Source organism: Hippocampus guttulatus, chromosome 5 (genome assembly GCF_054856545.1).
Source record: "Hippocampus guttulatus isolate MCC_2025c chromosome 5, RoL_Hgut_1.0, whole genome shotgun sequence".
Taxonomy (NCBI): domain Eukaryota; kingdom Metazoa; phylum Chordata; class Actinopteri; order Syngnathiformes; family Syngnathidae; genus Hippocampus; species Hippocampus guttulatus.
Window position 1 is genome coordinate 23,336,231 of NC_141265.1, and position 24,255 is coordinate 23,360,485.

The 24,255-nt window shown below is 44.3% G+C and overlaps 1 protein-coding gene across 5 annotated transcripts in view; it reads right to left on the reverse strand.

Moving 5' to 3' along the window:
• Positions 1 to 1,007: 1,007 nt before the first annotated feature.
• Positions 1,008 to 24,255, reverse strand: part of rad17 (RAD17 checkpoint clamp loader component) — a 93,916-nt gene continuing 70,668 nt past the window's right edge. For 2 of the 5 annotated variants that reach the window (XM_086110630.1, XM_086110631.1), the window contains exons 16-24: positions 21,458 to 21,519; positions 21,306 to 21,392; positions 13,248 to 13,325; positions 9,287 to 9,372; positions 9,121 to 9,203; positions 8,941 to 9,032; positions 5,799 to 5,849; positions 5,430 to 5,486; positions 1,008 to 5,354 (exon numbers count right to left, since the gene is read on the reverse strand). In XM_086110630.1, the coding sequence (XP_085966756.1) occupies positions 5,253 to 5,354; positions 5,430 to 5,486; positions 5,799 to 5,849; positions 8,941 to 9,032; positions 9,121 to 9,203; positions 9,287 to 9,372; positions 13,248 to 13,325; positions 21,306 to 21,392; positions 21,458 to 21,519 (698 nt within the window). In that variant the 3' untranslated portion in view covers positions 1,008 to 5,252. Of the gene's footprint in view, positions 5,355 to 5,429; positions 5,487 to 5,798; positions 5,850 to 8,940; positions 9,033 to 9,120; positions 9,204 to 9,286; positions 9,373 to 13,065; positions 13,326 to 21,105; positions 21,135 to 21,305; positions 21,393 to 21,457; positions 21,520 to 24,255 lie in introns of those variants that run through there. The other 3 variants (XM_086110632.1, XM_086110634.1, XM_086110633.1) reach the window with 3 other exon arrangements.

Consider the following 24,255-nt stretch of genomic DNA (forward strand, 5'->3'; position numbering starts at 1 on the left):
TTTTCGTCTCATCATGCCGCGTTTACGGTGGGCCAAGCCCCGTCCGCGTCCATGTTGAGCCGAGGCTCGTCACGTGTCTGTTCGAGCTGAGTCACATTCACGTCGACGACAAGCCGTGCCACGTCCACGCCCACGTCAGGCCGAGCCCCTGTTCACGTCCGGCTGTTCCACATCCCCCGTTACGTCGAGCTCCGTCCACATCAGGCCACGCCCAGCCAAAGGATTGCCGTCGGTTTAGTTCCTGTTCCCTGGCGAGGTGAAGGTCACGTCGCTTTTGTTCCTGTTCTCCGGCGAGGCAAGGGTTGCCATCGCTTCTTGTTCTTGTATTTCGGCGAGGCGAAGGTCGCCGTCACTTTTGTTCCTGTTCTCCGGCGAGGCAAGGGTTGCCGTCGCTTTTGGTTCCTGTTCCCCGGCGAGGCAAGCCTTTTGGACAACTTTGGGACGTCTGGGATCCGTCCCTTGAGGGAGGGGTACTGTCATGATTCGGTTTAGGGACCAACAGGTGGCACTGTAGGGCTCCCCCGGCAGCTGCACACCTGTTGGTCATAGGTAATTAGGGCTTTAAAAGGACTCCCAGCCCGAACACCCAGTGTCGGGTCATTGTTTGCTCTTGCTACTGTCATGTTTGTTTGTTTGCTGTTCCTTTGCTGCTGTTAGGTTTGTTCTAGTAGTGTTTTGGTTATTGATAGTTTTTGTTTATGTCATTGTTTTTGTTGGTTACTTTGGGCTTTGTTTTGGATTTAGTTATCTTTGTTTTAAATACAATACTTCAAATACACCCTGCTCCTCCCTCCTGCCTGCTTTTTGGGGTCCACCACCACCTTGCAACGTGACAACGCTCTTTAGTTCCACCTTGGCGCCGGCAACTCGGCGCTACTGTATAATCAACGTTGGGTGGATACAGGGGGGTCCAGAATCAGTGCTACAGGGGCCATTGCCTCTGTAGCATGGCCCCTCCCCAGAACCGCCACAGGTGCTGCGGTGTCAAGGAAAATTCCAGTCGCAAATAAAGTCAGCATCCGTTTTTAATCAACAGCAAGTGAAGAAATACGCTCTTTTGCACATTCCCCCGCATTTGAACCACAGTTGCTGCGCCCACCTCGCAGAATACTAACCACTATACAATTGAGGACTGAGAGAAGTTTTGGCGGGATCAAATTTCTATTGCTCTGGGCTATGCACTGAGCAGCCACCATGAAGGCTCTGTACATGCTGTATTTGAACCAGTATTGCTGCGGCCACAACACACTCTGCTCATCAGAGTTGGCCTTTGCAACTTTCAGAAAGACTCCCTTATTTCTTACTACGCTCTAAAAATCAGCAATAATATAAAATGACCAACGTGGGAACACAAGCTGCACAAGAAACCAAAACCAAATACCAATGGAAGCAATAAAATTCAGAATAAAACAGTTTGTGTGAAGATAAATAAATGTCGAAATCAAGTGCATAATTTTTGTCTTAAAAACACCAAGTCTAAATATGAAACTTGATGATAATGATATCCTTTTGCAGTCTGCAGCGCACTCCTCCTTCACCTTAAATGCTGTAAAAAACGATTGTGTAACTGGTCATTGCTAACTGTGAGGGTAGAGTCGAGGATTTGTAAACCTTGGGTGCCCTGTTCAAACCCAGCCTTGCTCTGTTGCCTAAGAATTCCCCCCAAATGAGCTTGTGACATTTGACAGGGTTTCATTTGGTTTCTGGAACACAAAGAAAACATAGTGTTTGAATCAGAACGGTCACTGTAAATGAATAAGTCAAGTATGCTTTTTGCACATGCTGAGACCAGGATTTGAACCAGGATTGCTGCAGCCAAAACGCAGGGGACTAATCACTATATGATCATGGCTTCACAGAAGATCGAGCAGGCACAAGTTTCTATTGCTCTGGGCTATGCTGCGGGCACAACGGGTTTACCACCACATGCAAAAAGAAAAGTCACACGAGCTGGCCAGGAGTCGAACCTAGTGTCTTCTGATCCGTAGTCAGATGCATTATCCATTCCACCACTAGCTCCACGAATCTAAGTCAACATCTCTCTGCACTCCCGTGTGGCGGAAAATTCCGGTCCCAAAGTAATAATCCGTATTCAGTCACCTGCAAAGGAATAATTCAAGTGTGCACTTCGCACAAATCCTTGACCAGTATTTGGAACCAGGATTGTCGTGGCCACAAGGCATGATTAGTAACCACTATACAATCACGACCTGATACATCATCTGGCAGGCACACGTTTCTATTGCTCTGTGCTATGCTGCGGCCACAATGGGTTTACCCCCACGTGCAAAAAAAAAAAAAAAAGTTAAAAAAATAAACGAGCTAGCCAGGAGTTGAACCTGGCGTCTTCCGATCTGTAGTCAGATGCGTTAGCCATTGCACCACTAGCTCCACGAATTTAAGTCAACATCTCTCTGTGCTATATTCGAGAAATATTCCAGTCCAAAAAGTTATAATCCCTATTCAGTGAACTGCAAATGAAGACGTCAAGCAAGCTCTTTGCATGTAGCCGTGACTAGGATTTGAACCAGGGTTGCTGGAGTCACAACTACTAGTACAAGTACTAACCACCTTCCTACCGCGACCTGAGGTAAGACGTGGCAGGCACGTTTCTATTTCTCTAGGCCAGTGTTTTTCAACCCGTGTGCCGCGGCACACTGGTGCCGCGAGACATTGTCAGGTGTGCCGCGGGAAAATATCCAATTCGTATGCCTGTGCGGTCGTTCACCCAGAAACTAATCATGTAGTACCCTCCCATACCGCTAGGGAGCAGCAACAGCTAGCCAATTGCCTTGTGTGTTGACGAGAGACAAGCGAATTTGTGACGCATGAATGCAGGACGACGGTGAAACAATAAATATGAAAGATGATAAAATACTGTTTTCTTTGTGTTCATTTGATTCCAATTCAAGCTGTTATAACGTCATTCTTCAATGTTAAAAACGGTTATAGCAACAATATAACACGTTAATTGTTAAAATAAGCGGCGGCGGGGGGGTGTTCATATTTTCAGCTAGTGGTGTGCCGCGAGATTTTTTTCAATGAAAGAAGTGTGCCTTGGCTCAAAAAAGTTCGAAAAACACTGCTCTAGGCTATGCTGCGGCCAATGGATGCACCACCACGTGCAAAAAAAATTTTTTTTTTAATCACACAAGCTAGCCAGGAGTCGAATCCATCACCTGCTGTTTTGCAGTCTGACGTGCTATCTACTGCGTCACTTGCTCCACAAATTGAGGATAACATCTCTCTGTGCTCCCGTATGGAGGAATATTCCGGCCCCAAATCAAGAAATAATCCCTATTCAGTCAACTGACAATGAAGAATTCCAGGATGCTCTTTGCACATGCCGGGACCCACATATGAACCACAGTTGCTCCGGATTACCTCAGGTATTAACCACGATAAACCACGGCCTGAGATGAGATCTGGCAGGCAAAAGTTTCTATTGCTCTTGACTATGAATGGAGAGGCGACTGTGAATGCTTTGTACAATACATGTTGTATTTGAAAGAGAGTGTCTGTGGCCACAACGTGCAAAAAATAAAATAAAAAGCTCACACGAACTAGCCAGACATTTCCACATTCTTGGCACAATGTTTTTGCATGAGTCATATGGATAATATCATCACATTTGTAACAATGTTCATTCACCACGGTGTTGTAGCAAAAGTGACACTCAAATCCACCTTCTTCATCCTCTCGATCTCCGTTCTTGACGCTCGTACACACTTTTGGCGGAACACTCAATCGCAAGCTTGACATTTCAATCCCCCTTTCCGTGACACCATCTTGCATTCTGCACATTGTATCTCGGGTCCCGGCTTGGATTCTACGTCTCCATCTCTAATGATGCGGAGGCTTGGTAGATAGAGCAGCAAATGGAAATTGGCTCCTTTGGTAGGCACCCAGGATATTGGAGCCATAAGGTCCCAGGTAGTTAAAAAACCCAGATGGAAGTTGTTAGTTGAGAACTGTTCGTAGCCTTCTGGCACACCCAACACCCCTGGGAGGTCGTTCTCGAGTTGTGGCTGCTGCTACTACTACTGCTACTACGAGTAATAAAAAGAAAAATACATGTTTTCAAACATTAACCCATGACAGTCACTACTTATGAATTGTGGTTCAACCAAATTATTTAAAAGACCAAAAAACTAAATACAGGCCTCGACAAAAATTCATTTTGAGGCAATCAAACCCTGCACCTCTCAGGAGGTAGATTGGCACACTCTACATCTATCTATCTATCTATGTATCTATCTATCTCAGTGATTTCCCATCTTAACTGAGTAACGGTACACATTTTAAGTTTGGGAGAAAAAAAAATCTCACAGCACACAACCAAACAAAAATGTCACAAAAAGTCAATTATATACTTTCTGCTATCCAATACAAATGATTTTTCATTTTCTGTCAGCCTCTATAAAACACTGATAGAGATAGATAGATGAACAAAAACATGATTTATTATAAAAAAAAAACATTTTTGGGCCAATTAAGTAAAATTTGATAATTTCTCGTGGCACACAAGTGTTCTTACACTAAATATACCTGAGCACTGGTTGAGAATCACTGATCAATTGACTACCTATCTATTTGCCAGACCCTGTCTCTATATCCCGCAAATAGTGGGGTCCACTGCATGCAAATATATATTGTAGCAATATTTATTTAGATTTTGTCTTCATTAGCATATTTGGAATTGGATTAATCCAAAAGTACATTCATACATTTTAAAGGTAATTGTCTCAATCCTGTCTATGGCTATATAAACATCGAACCTACCAAAACAAAGGTAAGAAGACTCTTTTTTCACCACACAAAAAAGTTCATTTCTACCATTTCTTTAGTCATCTGCAGTAGAACATAGGCAAAACATTTGTTTTGTCAAAAGACTTTTTTTTTTTTTTTTTTGCTTTTATGACAACTCAAACATGAAGAGTATTTTTCAGAAAACAAATGAAAAAGCTATTGAATGATTGGGGAAAAAAATGTTCTTTCGAGTACTAATTTACATTTTTTAAATTTACCAAAAATCGATGAGCATCGTGTGCATACAGGAGTGTGTATTCGAATGTGAGAATGTGCGTGTGTGTGTGTACCCGTGTGTATGTGTGTGAATGTGTGTGTGTGTGTGTGTGTGAGAAATTCCACCCCTAGGGGCTTTCAAGGGCACACGACAGGATACACACCATATTGTTGAACACACCGCGACATGGTGATAGTTCTTTTTTGAACAAAGCCAATGATAAAAGTCAGTTCCAAAAATGTTTCGAGTTCATCCACTGAGATGTAGGATTGTCCCGGTCAGCACGATGCCAGCGAAAATCATCCATCTGCTCCCTGCATGACCTGCACTATACATACATAAAAATGGCCATAAAAATACATTTGCTTCTTTGAAAGTGAAGTAAAGAAAAAAATACTTTCACCTTTCCTTGCCCTGCCAACAGGAGTAATGGGAGTGATCCTCCTGCTGGATCCACAACCTAATGAATGGAAATACATACAGGACATTTTCTGCACTTCACACTTGCATTTAGACAAGTTTACACTGACCATTCTTTCCTTTTTGCACGGCATCCAATGTTGCATCTGATCTATCACTGATAATTCCTTTTATTCAGCTTTAGTGTGGACTGCTATCTATAACTCCACGGTACGGTACATAATTCATATGTACAGTACACACAAGTAGTGGCAATAGATGCTATATGCAGTGTAGCATCTGCATGTGACATGGGCTGATGGGAGTGTGAAAGGAGTTACAAAATTTAGCATGGGCACAGGTTTTCTCTTACCTCTTTTGTCTTTTTGTGGGGGCTCAGGAAATGAGTCTCCGCTGCTCTGAGCTAAGCCAAAAGGGGAAACATTCCTCATTAGAGTCAGGATCAGCATCACTAAAAACAATCCGAGTCCCTGTCTGATGTAGCCTCAGTTCAAAAATACGGTTGAGGTTGTCGCACAATTGCCGCGTGCCCCACTCGATCGATGATGTGTCTACCTCCACGCCACTCGCCCCCGATGCGTCAAGGAGGCTCAGGAGAAGAGCACCATATAAAATGATGCACACTCTCAGCGTCGCATGAGAAGGGTCTATACCAGCGGTCGGGAACCTATGGCTCGCGAGCCAGGTGTGGCTCTTTAGATGATTGCATCTGGCTCACAGATAAAACAAAATATTCTCGCTTGTTTAATCCATCCATCGATTTTTCACTGCTCATGTCCTATTCAGGGCTGCAGTTGCAGGAGCAATTTTAATTGGATGATACTGGCCTACGTAGGGCATTGCTGTGGAAACAGGTATATGTCCCCTTTTGAATCTGCCCGCTCGGTCATTAGCTCAAAGCTAACCCTTCGATGAATAAGATGGCCATGCTACGTTTGCATCAAAATACCCTGCGAGAGCACTTTTCCAGTTTGCATCAGCCCATCTTAGATGATTTAGGCCAGGGCATTGAAAAGCCAGCGTCATTTTTCAATGTTGTTGATAAATGGCTTTTGCTTGGCAGAGGAGCGTTTCAAGTCGCACTTACGGATGGAGCACAGTGTATTTACTGACATTGGTTTTCTGAAGTGTACCTGAGCCCATGCGGTGATATCTTAGCAATGACAGTGTAGGACACCAACACACTATGACTTGTGTTCTCAGTGATCGCGGAAATACATGGACCAAGTAGGTAATCCCATCGTGCGCAATTTACTGCATGGCACAGCATCGATTTACAAACAATAACGCTAGGCTAACAACAGCCTATACATCTTCCCGTTCTTCCAGTCACGATGGGTCTCATCTTCCAGTCCATGTCCAGCTATTCAGGCACAACATTTTCTGCATCCTGAGCATCTGGCTCGTACATGGATGGTCCTTCCTTCCTGGGCAATCGGCCCCCGTCAGGGACTTGCCCCCCCTCCCGGGTCCCACACCCGGTACGACTCTCGCTGGTGCCCCGCGAGGTTCACACTCAGTGCGGGCCCCGGAAGGGCCCTCGCCTGATTTTTGTTTAAGGAGGGTTGTGGGGCGGCTACTCCCACTTCCCTCCGTTCCAGCGGGGTGAGCCCTGGGCGCCTCACCTTCCGGTGAGGCCCCACCTCCTCCCCCGCCGGCTGGTGGGCATTTAGCCGCAACTGGGGCCCAAGAGCCCCGGCGTTCCCCCCTCGCGCCACTTGGAGGCATCCCACCACGCGAGGACATGGATGGTCCAAAATACATCTTGCCAACAACTTCCTCTTCCTCCAACTCTTCAAACACTTGGATCCCCTCAGATAAGTTTGAAACATCGCTTTCCAAATCAATTTCTGACTGGTTTTGTACACTTTCCATTATGAGCCCCGCTTATTGTTGTCTTGAAGTGACGTCACACTTCCGGGTTTGACGCTCGTCAGGATCTCACTTCGGGAAAATGATTACTTTGTCAAATTTACGAAATATACTGTAAATTCTTTTTTTCATAGTTCATTTAATGTATTCTGTTTAATTACTAAACCTTTGATATAAAAATATTTTCTTTGGGATTTTCAAAAATTACTGCACACTTGACCTTTAAATGTACTTCCACCTCATTTTGTGATACCCTGAGAGGAGCAGCAGACAGGACTCGAGCTCATGCAAACTATCAAGGTCGTGAAAGCAAACAAACACATGGAGAGGGAGAGTCCGACAGAAAGAATATTGCTTTTTAACAGTTTTAGTATATCCAAAAATAAAAAATAAATTAGCATTTGTGATATTAGTATATTATGACATTATCAGCTTGGTTAGTACATTTGCAAAGTGTTTTTTGTTTACCAGGCCTATGATGTAACATTCAACCAATGACCTAATAAATTTCAGTTAGTTATTAAAATAAAAAGTTATTAACGTTGTTGCCCAAAGGTTAATACGTGAGACAATTTTACCTGGGTGCCGAGGGGGTGGCAGTCGAAAGTAATTAAATATTAAAAATAACTCATTTTATTCACACTATGTAGAAAACATAAGGAACATTTGAGTGATTCATTGCCAACTGCCTGGGGTGGCAAATGATGGGTCAAGACAGCTGCCACCCTGTAAAACCACCTGAGCATTATAGGTTCGGGGCTTTTATTATATTATTGATCAGTTATTACATGATTGGCCTATTGCATTTGAAACACGGCACAATTATTACATTGTGGGCTATTATTACATGAGAGCAGGGGTGGCCAACCCACAACTCACGAGCCTCATCCAGCTCTTTGGCTGGTTCCATGCAGCTCCCGGGCTTTTACATGACAAGCGTAGAAAACGCTTCGGGGGTGGCGCTGCCATTCAAATGGCGCTAAGTACAGCAAAACTTATGATGTCAGTCCATTATCATTCCTGTTACTTGATTGACATACAGGGCAACCAGTCAGATGACAACTGACTGATGCGCAAGTGCGAGGGGTGGGAGGAGGAAATGGGGGGGAAAAAGCTTTGTGTGTCTGCGTGTTTCGGTTTTGTTCATGTTTGGGGCCGTTCCGGCTGTTGCTCATCGTGGCACGCATGTGTGCGTGCATATGCGCGCGTGTGCATGGTCGGGCGCCCACATGCGTGCCTATGTGCTTGCACGTGCACGATCGGATCCCGGAATCAAACCCCGGACATCTGCACTGTGGAGCGGACGTGCTAACCAGTTGGTCAACTGGAACCTTAATATTATAGTGAAATAATATCTGTCTGACATTGTCACAGAAAATTATCCCTGTAAATGCAGAATTGTTGATACAGCTCTTATAAATGGATCAGAGGGTGCAGTTGAACCTAAGGTTGGAGTCATTAAATGCATGTTGTGAAAGAAATGAGGCATGTACTACAAACTGTGACTGAAAAGTGTATTGCATCTTCATTCTGATCCTGTATTTGTAGTGTCACAGTTGTGTTTCGTGGCAAAAAAAAAAAAAAAAAAGATGGGGCATCACATTTAGGTGGAATTTTCTTACCTCCAGTACACCTGCATCTCTGTATTGCGAATGAGTCCTCTGCTCCTTTGTATTCAGCATGGAAAACAACTCCAAACATTGTCGACGAAGCACTAAACACACAGCGTTGCATTCCATTTTTTTCATTTCGAAACTCAATTGTGATTGGTGTGGAGAAAAAAAGTGTCCTTCAACAGTGACCTGAGTTTTCTGCTTGGAGGCACAGTGGTTCTTTTTCTCTGTCTTCAAGTTTCTGTGTCAGCATCTTGTTCTCAGTCAAGATTCTTATTCAAATCACAATGACAGTAAAGTTAGAAAAAGGGGCAATAAATAAAATGATAGACAAATTAAATGACACTGATCTGACCTGCTGAATCTCTGCTCCCATAACTGCTCAGACGTCTTCATCTGCAATTTGTTCAAACTAAGCTCCCACTGCAAGCTGTTCACTTCCTTGAGCATATGATGCATACATATTTCATTTTAACCAGAAATTATTGAGTGTTAATAAAGGAAAAATTCCGCAGTAAAATATCATGAACAGTACTTTATGACTTATTTCTTATGAACAGTGGTTTATGACTTATTTCTTCACATCAGAGGCGCATATAGAATTTTGTAACTTGGGGGAGGATGGGGAACAAGTTTGTAAGAGTAATAAACAGTTTATATGTATATATCCTCGTCTACATATATATATATATATATATATAGAGAGAGAGAGAGAGAGAGAGATGGGCGGCTGGATAGCTATATATATATATATATATTTATATATCTGCACTGTGGAGCGGACGTGCTAACCAGTTGGTCAACTGGAACCTTAATATTATAGTGAAATAATATCTGTCTGACATTGTCACAGAAAATTATCCCTGTAAATGCAGAATTGTTGATACAGCTCTTATAAATGGATCAGAGGGTGCAGTTGAACCTAAGGTTGGAGTTTATATATATATATATATATATATATATATAGATGGGCGGCTGGATAGCTATATATATATATATATATATATATATAAATCCTTGCTGTTCCCAGCGCTGCACATTTCTGGACTGAGATGTCCGATGTTGTTCCCGGGATCTGTTGCAACCACTCATCTAGTTTGAGGGTCACTGCCCCGAGTGCTCCGACCACCACAGGCACGACTGTCACCTTTACCTTCCAGGCTCTCTCCAGCTCCTCTCTGAGCCCTTGGTATTTCTCGAGTTTCTCGTGTTCCTTCTTTCTGATGTTTCCATCACTTGGGACCGCTACATCCACTACAACGGCTTTCCTCTGCCCTTTATCTATGATCACGATATCTGGTTGGTTCGCCATTACCATCTTGTCAGTCTGGATCTGGAAGTCCCACAGGATCTTCGCTCTGTCATCCTCCACCACCTTCGGAGGTGTTTCCCATTTTGACCTTGGGGTTTCCAGTCCATACTCCGCACAGATGTTTCAGTAGACTATGCCAGCCACCTGGTTATGGCGTTCCATGTAGGCTTTCCCTGCCAGCATCTTACACCCTGCAGTTATGTGTTGGATCGTCTCAGGTGCCTCTTTGCACAACCTACACCTTGGGTCTTGTCTGGTGTGGTATATCTGGGCCTCAATGGCTCTGGTGCTCAGGGCCTGCTCCTGAGCAGCCAGGATGAGTGCCTCTGTGCTGTCCTTCAGGCCAGCCCTCTCTAGCCCCTGATAGGACTTCTTGAGATCAGCCACTTCAGTTATGGTCCGGTGGTACATCCCGTGTAGGGGCTTGTCCTCCCATGATGGTCCCTCTTCCAGCGCCTCATCTTCTGTTCCCCATTGTCTGAGACATTCTCTGAGTACGTCATCCGTTGGAGCCTTCTCCTTGATGTATTCACGGAGCTTGGATGTTTCGTCCTGGACAGTGGCTCTCACACTCACTAGTCCCCGGCCTCCTTCCTTTCGGCTTGCGTACAGTCTCAGGGTGCTGGATTTGGGATGGAACCCTCCGTGCATGGTTAGGAGCTTTCGGGTCTTAACGTCCGTGGTCTGAATCTCTTCCTTTGGCCACCTTATTGTTCCTGCAGGGTATCTGATCACTGGCAGGCCATAGCTGTTTATTACCCGGGTCTTATTCTTGCCATTGAGCTGGCTTCTTAGGACTTGCCTCACTCGCTGAAGGTATTTGGCCATAGCCGCTTTCCTTGTTGCCAGTTCGAGGTTGCCGTTGGCTTGTGGTATACCGAGGTACTTGTAGCTGTCCTCAATGTCTGCTATTTTTCCTTCAGGGAGTGAGACCCCTTCAGTGCGGACTACCTTTCCTCTCTTAGTCACCATCCGACTACATTTCTCAAGCCCGAATGACATCCCGATGTCGCTGCTGTAGATCCTGGTTGTGTGGATCAGGGAGTCTATGTCCCTTTCGCTCTTAGCATACAGCTTTATGTCATCCATGTAGAGGAGGTGACTGATTGTAGCTCCATTTCTGAGGCGGTATCCATAGCCTGTCTTGGTGATTACTTGGCTTAGGGGGTTCAGTCCTATGCAGAACAGCAGTGGGGAGAGTGCATCACCTTGGTATATGCCACATTTGATGGACACTTGGGTAAGTGGCTTGCCTTCAAGTGTGGTTTTCCACATCCTCATCGAGTTCGCAACGAAGGCTCTTAGGGTCCTGTTCACCTTATACAACTCCAAGCATTCAGTGATCCAAGTATGTGGCATCGAGTCATAGGCTTTCTTGTAATCAATCCAGGCTGTGCACAGTTTGGTACGTCGGGACCTGCAGTCTTGTGCGACTGTTCTGTCAACCAGGAGCTGATGTTTGGCTCCTCTGGTATCTCTACCAATGCCCTTCTGTGCTTCGCTCATGTATTGATCCATGTGTCCACTTATCTTAGCCGCAATGATGCCTGACATGAGCTTCCATGTTGTGGAGAGACAGGTTATTGGCCGATAGTTGGATGGGACTGCACCCTTTGAGGGATCCTTCATGATCAGGATCGTTCGCCCTTCGTTTAACCATCCTGGGTGAGTCCCATCCCTCAGCAACTGGTTCTGGGTTCTGTTCAGTCTTGATGGGTCTGCTCTGCTGTTAGAACCCTGCCACCAAGCATACACTTTTGCAGGTTGTGTTGCGAACAGCCTGTTTATTCGTCTGGCCTTATTCTCTTTAGTGTACCTCTTTAGGCGACTGGACAAGGCTTGGAGCCTTTGTTTGGCAGTTTCGAGTGCTTCAGGTATGGTCATCTGGATGTACCTCTTGGGTATCGACCATTTCATCACACCTCTCTGAGTCTCCGTCAATTGACTCACATCTTTCCAAGCCGCCTTGATCTGAGCCTCCAACTGTCTTTTCCATGGTGGGTAACGTATCTCATGGCTCCCATGGTTGCTCTTGTAGCCAAGCATCTCTAGGATCACTGATGCTGAAGCATACAGTACATCAGCTCATTGGTTTCCGTGATCGTTACGGTAGGGATCACCCTCAGTGCTGCATTCACAGAATATATATAATATATATTTATGTATATATAATTTTTTGTTTGTTTGTTTAATTTATTGTTTTTTGGCTTTGCAAAGGGACGATATGTTTTTTTTTTGTTTTTTTTTAAGGGCAGCGTGGTGGTCGACTGGTTAGCACATCCGCCTGGTAGTACAGTGTGGGTTTTCTCTGGGTACTCGGGTTTCCTCCCACAGATTTTTTATATTTTTTGTTTATCATTGTCCCCCTAAAATTAAAAAAAAAATTAAAAAGTATATTTCAGGAATGAGGAAAACATGCAAACTCCACATCAGAAGGCCAAAGCCCAGATTTGTACCTCGGACCTCTGAACTGTGTGATGGATGTGCTAACTCCTTGGTCACCACGCCACCCAAGTTAAAAACATCCACTGTCATCGCAGAATGGCCTAATCCCAGTGCTTCAAGGCCTCATAAAGGTATGACAAAACTTGTAATTTTTGTGTTTACATGAGTAGCAGATTGCATCAATTTTATCTCAGGCTTGGAAGATTCATCTGCCTCACGAAATTGGAAAGCCAACTTCACGAAGGGGTTTGATTAAAATTCTGATTCAGCTGTACAAGTTTTACCTTTCTTGTGTGACTTGAATGCTTCAGTGTTTGGAGCACATCATACACTATTCAGGCTCCAATGGAAGAGAAACAGTCCTGTGTTTCACAGGAGATTTTTGCCGCCTTACATGGGGAAAGTGGATGGAACGGGTCATGAACTGAATTAAATCGAGAGGGACATGGCCCTAAAAGTGTCTAGTTCCATCTTCTCCCATGCTTCACATGCTGAACAATGTAAAACAGATCAAACCCTTATTTGAGCACTAATCGGTGGGTAATAGAAAACACAGAACCTTCTCCAGAGCTTTGGCGCGCTCTTCACTTTTCTGCAGCAGGCTTTTCGTGTGACTTGTGGCTTGCTCAAGGATGGCCTAAGGAGAAAAAAAAAGTGTTTATGGTAAACAGATCAGCAATGGCAAGACCAAGGACAAGTGGCCAGTTGAAGCAGATGAAGAAGAGCCTCACCTGCACTATTTTTCATTGTGTTTCATTGGTTCATTCATCACATATATATATATATATACTGTACATATTTTTTAATTTATTTATTTGTTGCAAATCAATAATGTCTATGATTTCATTGTATAACACAGTAGCACATGTATGGAAGTGCAATTAGCATTTTTAATTTTATCGTCTATATTGTTAATATATATTATGAAAAACAAGGGGTCTAGGACTGACACCGATGGCACCCACTGCAGTACAATGAGTGGGGGAGAGGACAAACCACCCTTCTACACACACCGAGTCAGATCTGATAAATAATTTGAAAACCAGTTGACTTCACGCACAGACAGGCCGATTGACAAAACTTTGTTTTAGTCCTGAATGATCAACCCCATCAAAGGCCTTTGACAAATCTATGTGCGATGCGGCACAGTGCTATTTGTCATCCAAGACCCAACAAATGTCATTCAGCATTTTGGTAGTCCCAAAACAATTCCTGAATCCAGATTGAAAATGAATAAAAAATTAATTTTGGGTCAAAAAATCCTTGAGCAGTTGGCTAACATGACATTCCAATTTCTTTGCTAACACAGTTGACCCTATTTTCAAGTCTATCGCAAAACACAGTCTAATTGTGCACATGGATGGATTTTTTTTTTCTAATGGTATTCTTCCAGACTTTGCATAGGTAGAATTGGGTGTCAGGGGGCATTTGAACGGTTGTGGGATGGAGCACAGCCGACTGCCAGCCAATTCTTTAAGATCAGGGCGGTCAAAGCGCTCACATGCTTGACATCTTGGAAAAAGAAATAGACTCACTGGGATCCTTGCATGACAATGGCATGCGCAAAGTGGGTTTACAGTATACAGGTGAACTGCAAGATCTCCCCTTGCGGATGATGCAGTCGGCTGTGCATGTGATGTGGACAATTAGAGAGCGCATTGCACCCATGAACATGCAACTGTGTGAGACCTCCTGCCCCCCAGCAGTTGTGTCTTGCAGTCAAGGGGGTGCTATTATAATATTTTTAAGATGATAATGATCAATGAATCGCTCAATGAATTTATTTCGACAATGATTCAGAGGTCCCACGCTGTTGTCATATACAACCACCACATACGTCTGCAAAATGCCGAATCTGCCTGCACCTTGATACACCAAATACACCAAAATCCTGCTTCCCCACCTTATTCTTCACATTATTTCTGCCTCATTTTTTTCAAAAAGAATTAAGTTGAAGCACAAAATACTTGAAATTGCCATAAATGCCTCACGACTGAAACCAATATGTAGAGTCAAATTTACTTCCATAAACACTGCACCACTCTTTTATGCGAATGTGCATTACACGATGATGTGTTTTGTGTGTATGCGTGTCACTTACTGGTAAACAGTTCACATTAGAAGTCACATTTGTGTCTATAATAGAACAACTGTAGGATTTAACAAAAACACACAAAAAAAAGCTGAATTGGAAATTATGCCCTGCAGTGTGAATGACTATGGAGTGGCTGTTTCTCAGACCACAGAGTACTAATGCTATGGACCACCAAGGTGTTAGAATCAGAATCAGATTTATTGGCCAAGTCTGTAAAACACACAAGAAATTAGCCTTCCCAGTTCCAACCCGTCCATAAACAAAAACAATGACCAACAGAGGAAGACAGAACAGGAAACCTGGCGGTTCGCTGTTAAGCACCCCAAGACCTTAGATGCAAAAGGAAAAATGAGGGGAGGGGGAAAAAAGACAGGCTCTAGCTATTCTCCACATTAGCTTGAGCCTGAGAAAAAGCCTCAGCATGTGCAGCGTCAATATAAAAGACCACATATCTGTCCCACATATCTCAAGACTTGACATGGGGTGAATGGGAAGGATGGAAGGGAGTGGTAGACGTGACAAAACCAGTCTGCCTAGTTGCACAGTCCATTTGAGCACTCCTCAGCGCAGGTTTCATCACTGAGGAAAAATAAGAATCCAACGAAGGAATGTACGCGCGTGATTATTATGAATATGTCTGTGTGTGAAGTCCGCAGCGGTATAGCGAAGCTTATCATCTCTGTGGAGACGTCCTCGGCATACCAGTCTCAGACCCAAGAAGGAGGGGTAAGGGACTGATAGGAATGCTTGTGTCCAAGTGTACTTTTCATCCAGGGGAAAGTCCAGATAACAGATGTTTTGGGAGCAGACCAGCAACAATTTCAGCCAGCCTTGAAAGTCTTTTAGCCTTTACTTTCAATGCTGTAAATTAGCTGAATCCTTGATCAATTTTCTAAGACCAGACACCAACTGCTCCTCGTTTTTTTCCATTTTGTGAAGAAGCACTAAAACCGCATCCACTTTGTGATTGAATTCGGTCAACGCATGCGTCTGAGTGTTGCTCACCCGCCTTATACGATCCAGAAAGACTGGCAGCTTGTTCCCTTTCAATGAAGCTGCCCTTGTCGGCAGAATTTTGTGATAGGTCAGGAAAGTGCCACCTTCAAACAGCAGCATACCTGGTATCAGAAGACCAATGTCCCAAAAGGGTAAGAAGGCTCCTCACTGCCTGCTCTTTTTGTCAATAACCTTTTTGTACATCAGGAGGCTAGAATAATTTGAGACAGAGTACAGCACATAGACCAAGTCAGCAAGCAGGGGCATAAAGGACGAGGGGAGCAGGAGCAAAACAAAAAGCATCCACCTTCGTCCAGAGCCAAGCAGAACTCGACTGTGTCCCATGTGAGATATTGTGGAGGATGCTCTGGAAGTATGGGGTATCGGATGCCCAAGGACAGGCTGTGCAATCCCTGTCTGACCGGTGACAGAGTTATGTCCGCATTGCCGGCAGAAAGTTGGATTCATTTCCATGAGGGTTGAACTCCGCTAAGGCTGTTATTTGTCACTGATTATGTTCAGAATTTTTAGGCACTGATGAGGTGTTTAGGGTGTGCAGGTAGGTGGTCTCAGTATTACGTCTTTGCTTTTTGCGGATGTGGGTGTCATGATTCTGTTTATGACCAACAGGTGGCACTGCAGGGCTCTCCCTGCAGCTGCACAGCTGTTGGTCGTTATCTAATTATTGCTTTAAAAGGACTTGGCACAACCACTCAGTGTCGGGTCATTTTTGCTTTGTTGCTGTCATGTCTGTTTGTTTGCTGTAGCTGTCATGTTCTCGATCATGTTTTGTTGACTGTTAGTTTTAGCTACAGCCTGGGTTTTGTTTGATACTTTGGATTATTTTTGTTTTCAGGACTTTGTTTAGGATTTCGTTTTCTCTGTTTTAATACAATCTGTCAAGTTCCCCCTGCTCCTCCCTCTTGCCTGCTTTTTGGGGTCCACCACCACCTCACAAACGTGACAGTGGGACTGTTGGCTTTTTCAAGCCACGATCTTCAACTCTCACTGGAGAAATCTGAGACCATGGACCTCAGTCAGGGACTAGATCCTGCTCCAAGTGGAAGAGTTCAATAATCTTGGGGTCTTGTTGATGACTGAAGGGAGGATGGAATGTGAGATTGACAGGCAAATCGTCCATAAATTGAAGCTCTTGATTTACAGGTCAATCCATTGTCCTGCTCTTACTGCTTTTGGTCACAACCCATAGCTCATGACCGAAAGGTTAAAATCCCGGATACAAGCGGAGGAAATAAGTTTCCTCCGTTGGGTGTCCGGACTCTCCCTTAGGGATTCAAATGAAAAGCTTGGTCATCTGGGAGAGGTTCAGAGCCGCATTGAGAGGAGCCAGATGAAGTGACTCGGGCACAATGTTTGGTTGCTACCTGGATGCCTGCCTGGTGATGTGTTCTTGGCAGGTCCCACTGGGAGGAGGCCCAGAGGATGACCAAGGACACGCTGGAGCGATGATGTCACCGGGCTGGCTTGGGTAGGCCACGGGATCCCCCAGGAGGAGGGAGCTGAACGAAGTGGCTAGGCAGAGAAAGGTCTGGGCTTCCCTGCGAAGTGGCTGCCCCTAATGAAATCGACTTCGGAAAAGCAGAAGACAATGAAGGAATGAATGGGTAAATGATGCATCGACTATTATAGTGTTGGTGATTTTGATCATCTCCGTAGTCGTGACTAGTTGTCGTGTTTTGCATGATGGTAGGTGGAGGACCCCAAAAAGCAGGGCGGCAGTGAGTAGCAGGGTGGACTGAGCAAGATGTATTCAACAAAAATACAAACAGGAGTGCACTGGAAAAAACTAACTGAAGTACTTGAACAAAGTCCTGAAAATCACAAAAAACCAAAGTAGAAACACATCTCCACCTCCTGAAACACCGCATGCTGGACCAGAATTTCCTCGAAGCCATCCAGAAGTTGTTTTCTATTGTGTCACCAAACTCCTCCCATGCCCATGCTACATCTTGCTTGCCCCGCCAATACCCATCAGCAGCCTCCAGAGTCCCAAAGGCCAAAAACAATTGACGGTATTGGCTCTTCAGCTTGACAGAATCTCTTACCATTGTGTTCCACCTGTGTTCTGGCAATGTTGCCACGAAAGGCACCGGCCATGCAGCTTATGTCCACAGCTGAAGTCAGCTGCCTCGACAACGGTCCACTTGGACTTAATGTCCCCTGCTGCCCCCAGGTATTGGGGAAGATTCTGCCAGACAGGGGTTTCTGCTAGACCAGGGGTGGGCAATTATTTTCCCGGGGGGGCCAAATGAGAAGCAGAAAATATTGTGGAGGGCCGGGCCAAAAGTTAGAAATCTACTCCTGATTTCGATTTTATTTCTACGTTGAAATAAGTTAATGACATTGTTTACAGAAGCTGATAAGAGTATGTATTATTTCTAGATAATCAAAGTGCAGTTATTCTACAGAAAAATGATTTCTTCAGTGAAATTATGCAAAACAATTCTAATTGTGCAACACTTGTAACTCTTTTTCAGTAAGATGAACACTACAATGCTTTCTGATTTTAAATTTCCCATGAAGATAGCACAATGTCTTTGTATGCCAGTAATAATGTAACAGAACTCACATTTTTTTGTCCTAACTGCCAAACAATGTAGAAAAAATATAAGCAAGCATGTTTCAGTGTTTTGATTTTTTTTTCTTGTTCAGGAGAGATCAGTCTAGCCCAGGGGTGGGCAAAACTTTTGGCTCGGGTGTCACATTGATTTCTAAATTTGACAGGTGGACCGGGTCAGCACAAGATACGGTACATATAAAAAAAATGTATATGTTGACAGTCCATACCAAACATCAACAGAACAAAAGTATTAAAGTATTACCATACTTTTTTTTTTAAATGAGAACAGTGAAACAACTGTGATGAACGTCCAAGTATGTTAATGTTAATAATGTTAATAACGTGTGACAACACAAGCAACAAAGTGCAACAATATATTGCCCATAAACTGCAGGATACAGTACAGGTATATGACAAAATATAACAAAATTAGGACTATTTTCTCCCAAATGAAACACGTAAAAGACCTGGTGGCTTTCTTTCCACTCACTGTCTCGGACTTGACCTCCCCTCGATCACCACACAAGACAGCGTTGCTCAGCTGATGTCGTGCATCGAACTTTTGAAGCCAGCCACGGGACGCTTCGAAGTCTTCGATGCCCATACCGCTATGGAAATCGATTGCTCTCTTATTAGCGGTCCAGTTTGCGGAAAGTTTTTAGCACGATAACAGTCAAACCATTTCAGGAAATGTTTATTTACTCGACTGTCCGTCGAGCCGCATACAATTCACCCTGAGCATGGAAACACCCAGAATCGGACTGAGCAAGAATCGCTTCCTTGTTTTTCAAAGTCTCGTAGATTTGAGTCTTTCAGACTCCAAGCGTCTCTTGAATGTTTCGTACTTTGTAACCCGCTTCGTTTAATCAGATGCACTTCACTTACTGTTCCTCTTCGTTTGGATGCCATGATCTACAGGACGTAAAAATTTTCATAATTCCAGTAAAACTCACTGCAATAAAGAGTCACTTGCATGTCGTCGTTTTGGAATCAATGATTGAAAATAGCGGCGCGGACACACTTATTCCGTCGTATCGAGCGGAGTTACTTAATTTAGCGCTACTACTGCGGGCTTCCGTATCGTCTCCCCCTCCCTAACTGTGCTCTGCAACTTCAAGCAACTGCGCCACCTGGCGTTGAAATGCCTGTCATTACAAGTCCAAATGAAATGAATATAATCATTTACATCGAACCTTAATTGTGTACTGTGCCAACCATCGGCGGGCTGGATTAAAAAGACCAGCGGGCCGGATACGGCCCGCGGGCCGTAATTTGCCCAGGTTTGTGCTAGACTTTCCCAATAGACCCTCACACGAAGTTTAGGTCTGCCAGTTTGGACTACCATCTCCCACCAGCGGCGGCAACACACCACCAGATGGTAATTGGTTGACTGCTTCGCCCCTCTCATCACCCGGTTTTCCAAGGCATCTGTCCACTGATTCAATGACATGAACAAAAAGTTGATCAAACTGCAGCCAAGGGTGTTTATAGTATCAAATGTAACTATGAACAGCCTTATGTTTGAATGTGCTGCTCATTATGTACAATCCATTCACACATTTAAAGGTCTCACTGGCATTACCCATGTGAGCATTTCAGTCCCCCAGAAAAATTATCAAAGAGAGAATGAAAAGCACTCTTCAGCACCCTCTCCCAGGACTTCAAAATGTGTGGGTACCTGGAACTGCTGTTTGGCACATAAGCACAAACAACCCTCAGGACCTGCTCCCCGACTTGAAAATGGAAGGAGGCTACCGTCTCATCCATCAGCGTGGATTCCACTGTACAGGCATTGAGCAAGGGGGCATTAGGTATGCCTACACTTGCTCAGTACCTCTTTCCGTGGGTAACTTCAGAGTGGAAGAGAGCCCAACCCATTTAAAAGAACTGGTTCCAGAGCCCAAGATGCGTGTGTCGAGGTGAGCCTTACTATGTCTAGTTGGAACTTTTTGAATTTGCGCACCAGCACGGGCTCCTTCCCTGCTAGAGAGGGGACATTCCAAGTCCCTCGAGCCAGGTTCTGGAGCTGAGGATCGGACCACCAAGGTCCCCCTCCTTCAGCCTTCAAGGCTGTCTGTAATTGTTGGCAGCCGTTCCCAAAACATCTGTTTTCTCTCTACGTTTCCCCTGGAAGAACGCACACATGGAAGCTAGTGCCCTACCATCACCCCCTCCTTCTCGGCCATAGACTGATAAGCCAGGACTGTCTCCATGAGAAGACCTTGACATAGCAGCTGCGGCCTGACACGCACACACAACCAGACAATCACACGCGCATACACACCCTTGTCATCACCGCCTTCATTGTTCCTGTTTTTTCCCCGCGACGTGAACTGATCTGCTGAGCGCTGGAATGGACTGGCAGCTCGCCGGTCAGGCCGCGTCGCGCTCCCCCACCCCCATCCATCCGCCCCCTCATTACATGTTATGTCTTGTGACTTGTTGTAACTGTCATATGCTTTTTACGTGCTGGGTCTTTTTTTCCTATACTTAAATTATCCTCTGTAGAGGATAGTTCGAGCATAGTTTTTATTCCCTCTCCTTCCCGAGTGTTTTACTTTCTCAACTAAGATCTCACGGTGCTGTTCATACGGCGAGTACCGACAGTCCCTCTGCACTGTATCCCATGTTTGTCATTGTTTTTCATGTTTCTTGTGCAGAGCGTGCCTGTTAAGTCCTAATTGCCCCATGGGGATAAATAAAGTTTTCTGAATCAGAATCTGAATAAAGCCAGAGACAACTTACCTTCTCAGTTCGCTGGGACACACAAACCCCTCCACCACAATAAAATGACAGCACAGGGAGTGGATTAGAAGGTTTAACAAAAAATTGGTGATGACCAGAACATTTCTATGACTGTCATTTACATTAAAAATTTCAATAAATCAAAGAAAATGTGATTTACATTGTAATTTGGAGCACAATGTATGTAAGAATTGCACTACCTTTCCCTGTAGGATCTTCAATGCTTCAAATTTGCCTTCTAGGTAACGATGTGCCACCTCCAGCTCACATATTAATACATCGATTACCTGTCAAACACAAGTGAACTGTCAGTCGAAAAGGCACATGGTTATCAGTTATTCTTCCTTCTTACCTCAATAGACTCCAGTAGTTTGTCTCGTAACTCTTCTTTGGGCATGTCAGCAAAGGAGCCAGCTGGATAGTCGAAAGATGTAATCTTGCATCAAAAGTTATACAGTGACCTCTCGCTTATCACGGTTAATGGGGACCAGAACCCCCCGGGAAAGAGGAAAATCCGCGACGTAGGTAACCCAATGGATGTAAAGGTACAGTGATCTCTCGCTAATGGCTGTTAATGGGGACCGGGACCACCCGCGATAGACGAAAATCCACGAAGTAGGGGTTGCCCCCCCCCCCCCCTAAGAATCTTTGTGTAAGGGTTTGTGGGTACCAGCATGTTAAAAATATGTAAACAGTATTTATACTTTACATATTTGAGACAAAGACGACAGCAGTACACATATTTACTTAAATCTTTAATAATAAAACCTTACCCAGTAATAATAACAGCTGTCGCTGTTGTGAAAGCGCTATATGCAAAATTGGCGCCCCCTGAGTGGCTGCCTCTCCAGCAGCGCATATCCCTGTTTGAGTTTCTTTTCGTCTTTTTACTTTATTTATTTATTTATTTTTCTTCTTCTTTCTGCCTACATTCTTGCTGCTGGAGGCTGTAATTTCCCCAGTGTGGGACTAATAAAGGATATCTAATCTAATATTCATCAGCATTGTCTTTATGCAGCTGTGACAGTGTAGCCTACATTAGCCTCCAGCAAGCTGCTGACCAGCTATCCCGCGGCGCGCAGCCGATGTGTTTATGATTAGACAACTAAGGAGGTGAAGAGACACTGCTGCTTTTTTCATACAAGCCCAATCACCCCTCCTCTCTCTCTCTCACACACACACACACACACACACACACACACACACACACACACGCACGCACACACTAATACGTGTAGTAAATACAACACTGATCTCGGCAACCACTTGATTACACACTGATCTAAGAATAACCCACATGATAAGACAGAAGGGCGGGTGCTGGGCGGGGCTGAGAAGATGCACTGCCAATCAACAAGGCTGCGCATCATGGCATAGATCCACCCGTGCTGTCATTTGTCCATGCCGGCGCTGGGAATCAATCAAATTACAGCCATGCACAAAACCTCTGAGTCATTCGGCATTTTTTTCTGAATACAGTACTTTGGGAAAAAAAAACGTGATGCACTGAGGTCGCGATAATCAAAGCGCGAAATGGCAAGGGATCACTGTATATGGACATGTGTATGAGTATATATAATATTTATAAGACCAAATTTCATGGTATACATGCATGTAGAAGTAAATATTTGTAGTAATTAACATTACTTAATGCTATATATATATATATATATATATATGTATATATATACACACACATGTATAAGATGTATAAGTTAGGTTAGGTTCATGTATAAATAACAAAATACAGTAAACAAACATGAAATATACATGTAGTACTGTATATGTTGCTCTATGTGACTCGCTGTTGTTTTGCTGACTTTCGCTGCCTCTCGCGGGCCTTTTGCGGCATTTTTGCTTTATTTTATTTATTTATTTATTTTTTAATGAATATTTTTCAAAAATCCGCGATGCACGGAATCCGTAATAAGTAAATCACGAAGTAGCAAGGATCACTGTATTGTGAGTTAGAGTATTTGACATTTTCCCACACATACATGGGCATTCCATTCGTATACATGCCCATTTTGATGAGAATTGACACCGTTTGGAAAACTTAATGGTAAAAAAAATGCTGATGAAGAAAAAAAAATGCCGGACTAAGCATTGACAGAAGTGGGGTTTTGTCCGAAAGTGTAAGCATCACTAACTGGACCAATGTCAGTCACTACAGTTGGATGCTACATCTATAAGTGCTACTCAAAACTACTCTGCAAAGCAAAAGCCATTCATCTACAACACGCTGAGAAGGTCAAAATGTCATATTGCAGAGGCATTGGAACATCAGAACAAATGGAACATCAGATCTGAATGCCAGTACCCTAGTTGGATACCTGTGCAGGGGTGGCCAACCAGTCAGGGACAAAGAGCCTTTTTTTTTTTTTTACTGTGTTACTGCACAAGAGCCACATACACATGGGCATCCCGTCCTCACACACACACGCACGCACGCACGTGGGTGCCCAACCATGCACTCGCACACATATGCATGCACGACACGATGAGCAACAGCCATAACGACCTGAACATGAATGAAAGCTAAAGACACAAACACACAAATCTTTTTTTCCCTCCTATTTCCTCCTGCCACCCCTTGCAGTCGACTTGGGACCAGTCCGCTGGCTCCCGGTTGATTGTGATCGACGTATTGGGCACCCCTGCCTTGACATCAGAGGTAATTCGCTGACTAGCTTAGCGCTTAGTGCCGTTGTTTGCGCATGAGTGATGATTCAGTCATCTGATTGTTTGCCCTCTATGTCAATCAAGTAACGGGATTGATGATAGGCTGACGTAGTATGTTCTGTGTATTTGGCGTTGTTGTTTGAATGGCATTGCCACCGCCAAGGTGTTTGCAACGCTTGTCATGTGAAAGCCCAGGAGCTGCATTGAACCAGCCAAAGAGACGCATGAGGCTCACGAGCCGCGGGTTGGCCACCCCTGCCCTACTGTGTCAAAAACCAGGTGTGGTTGCGGGACAACTAAGATTCATTCATTCATTTTACGAACAGCTTTATCCTCATTCGGGTCGCGGGGGGTGCTGTAGCCTATCCCAGCTGTCTTCGGGCAGTAGGTGGAGGCAGGCAGTAACCTGAATTGGTTGCCAGCCAATCGCAGGGCACACAGAGACGAACAACCATCCACGGCCACACT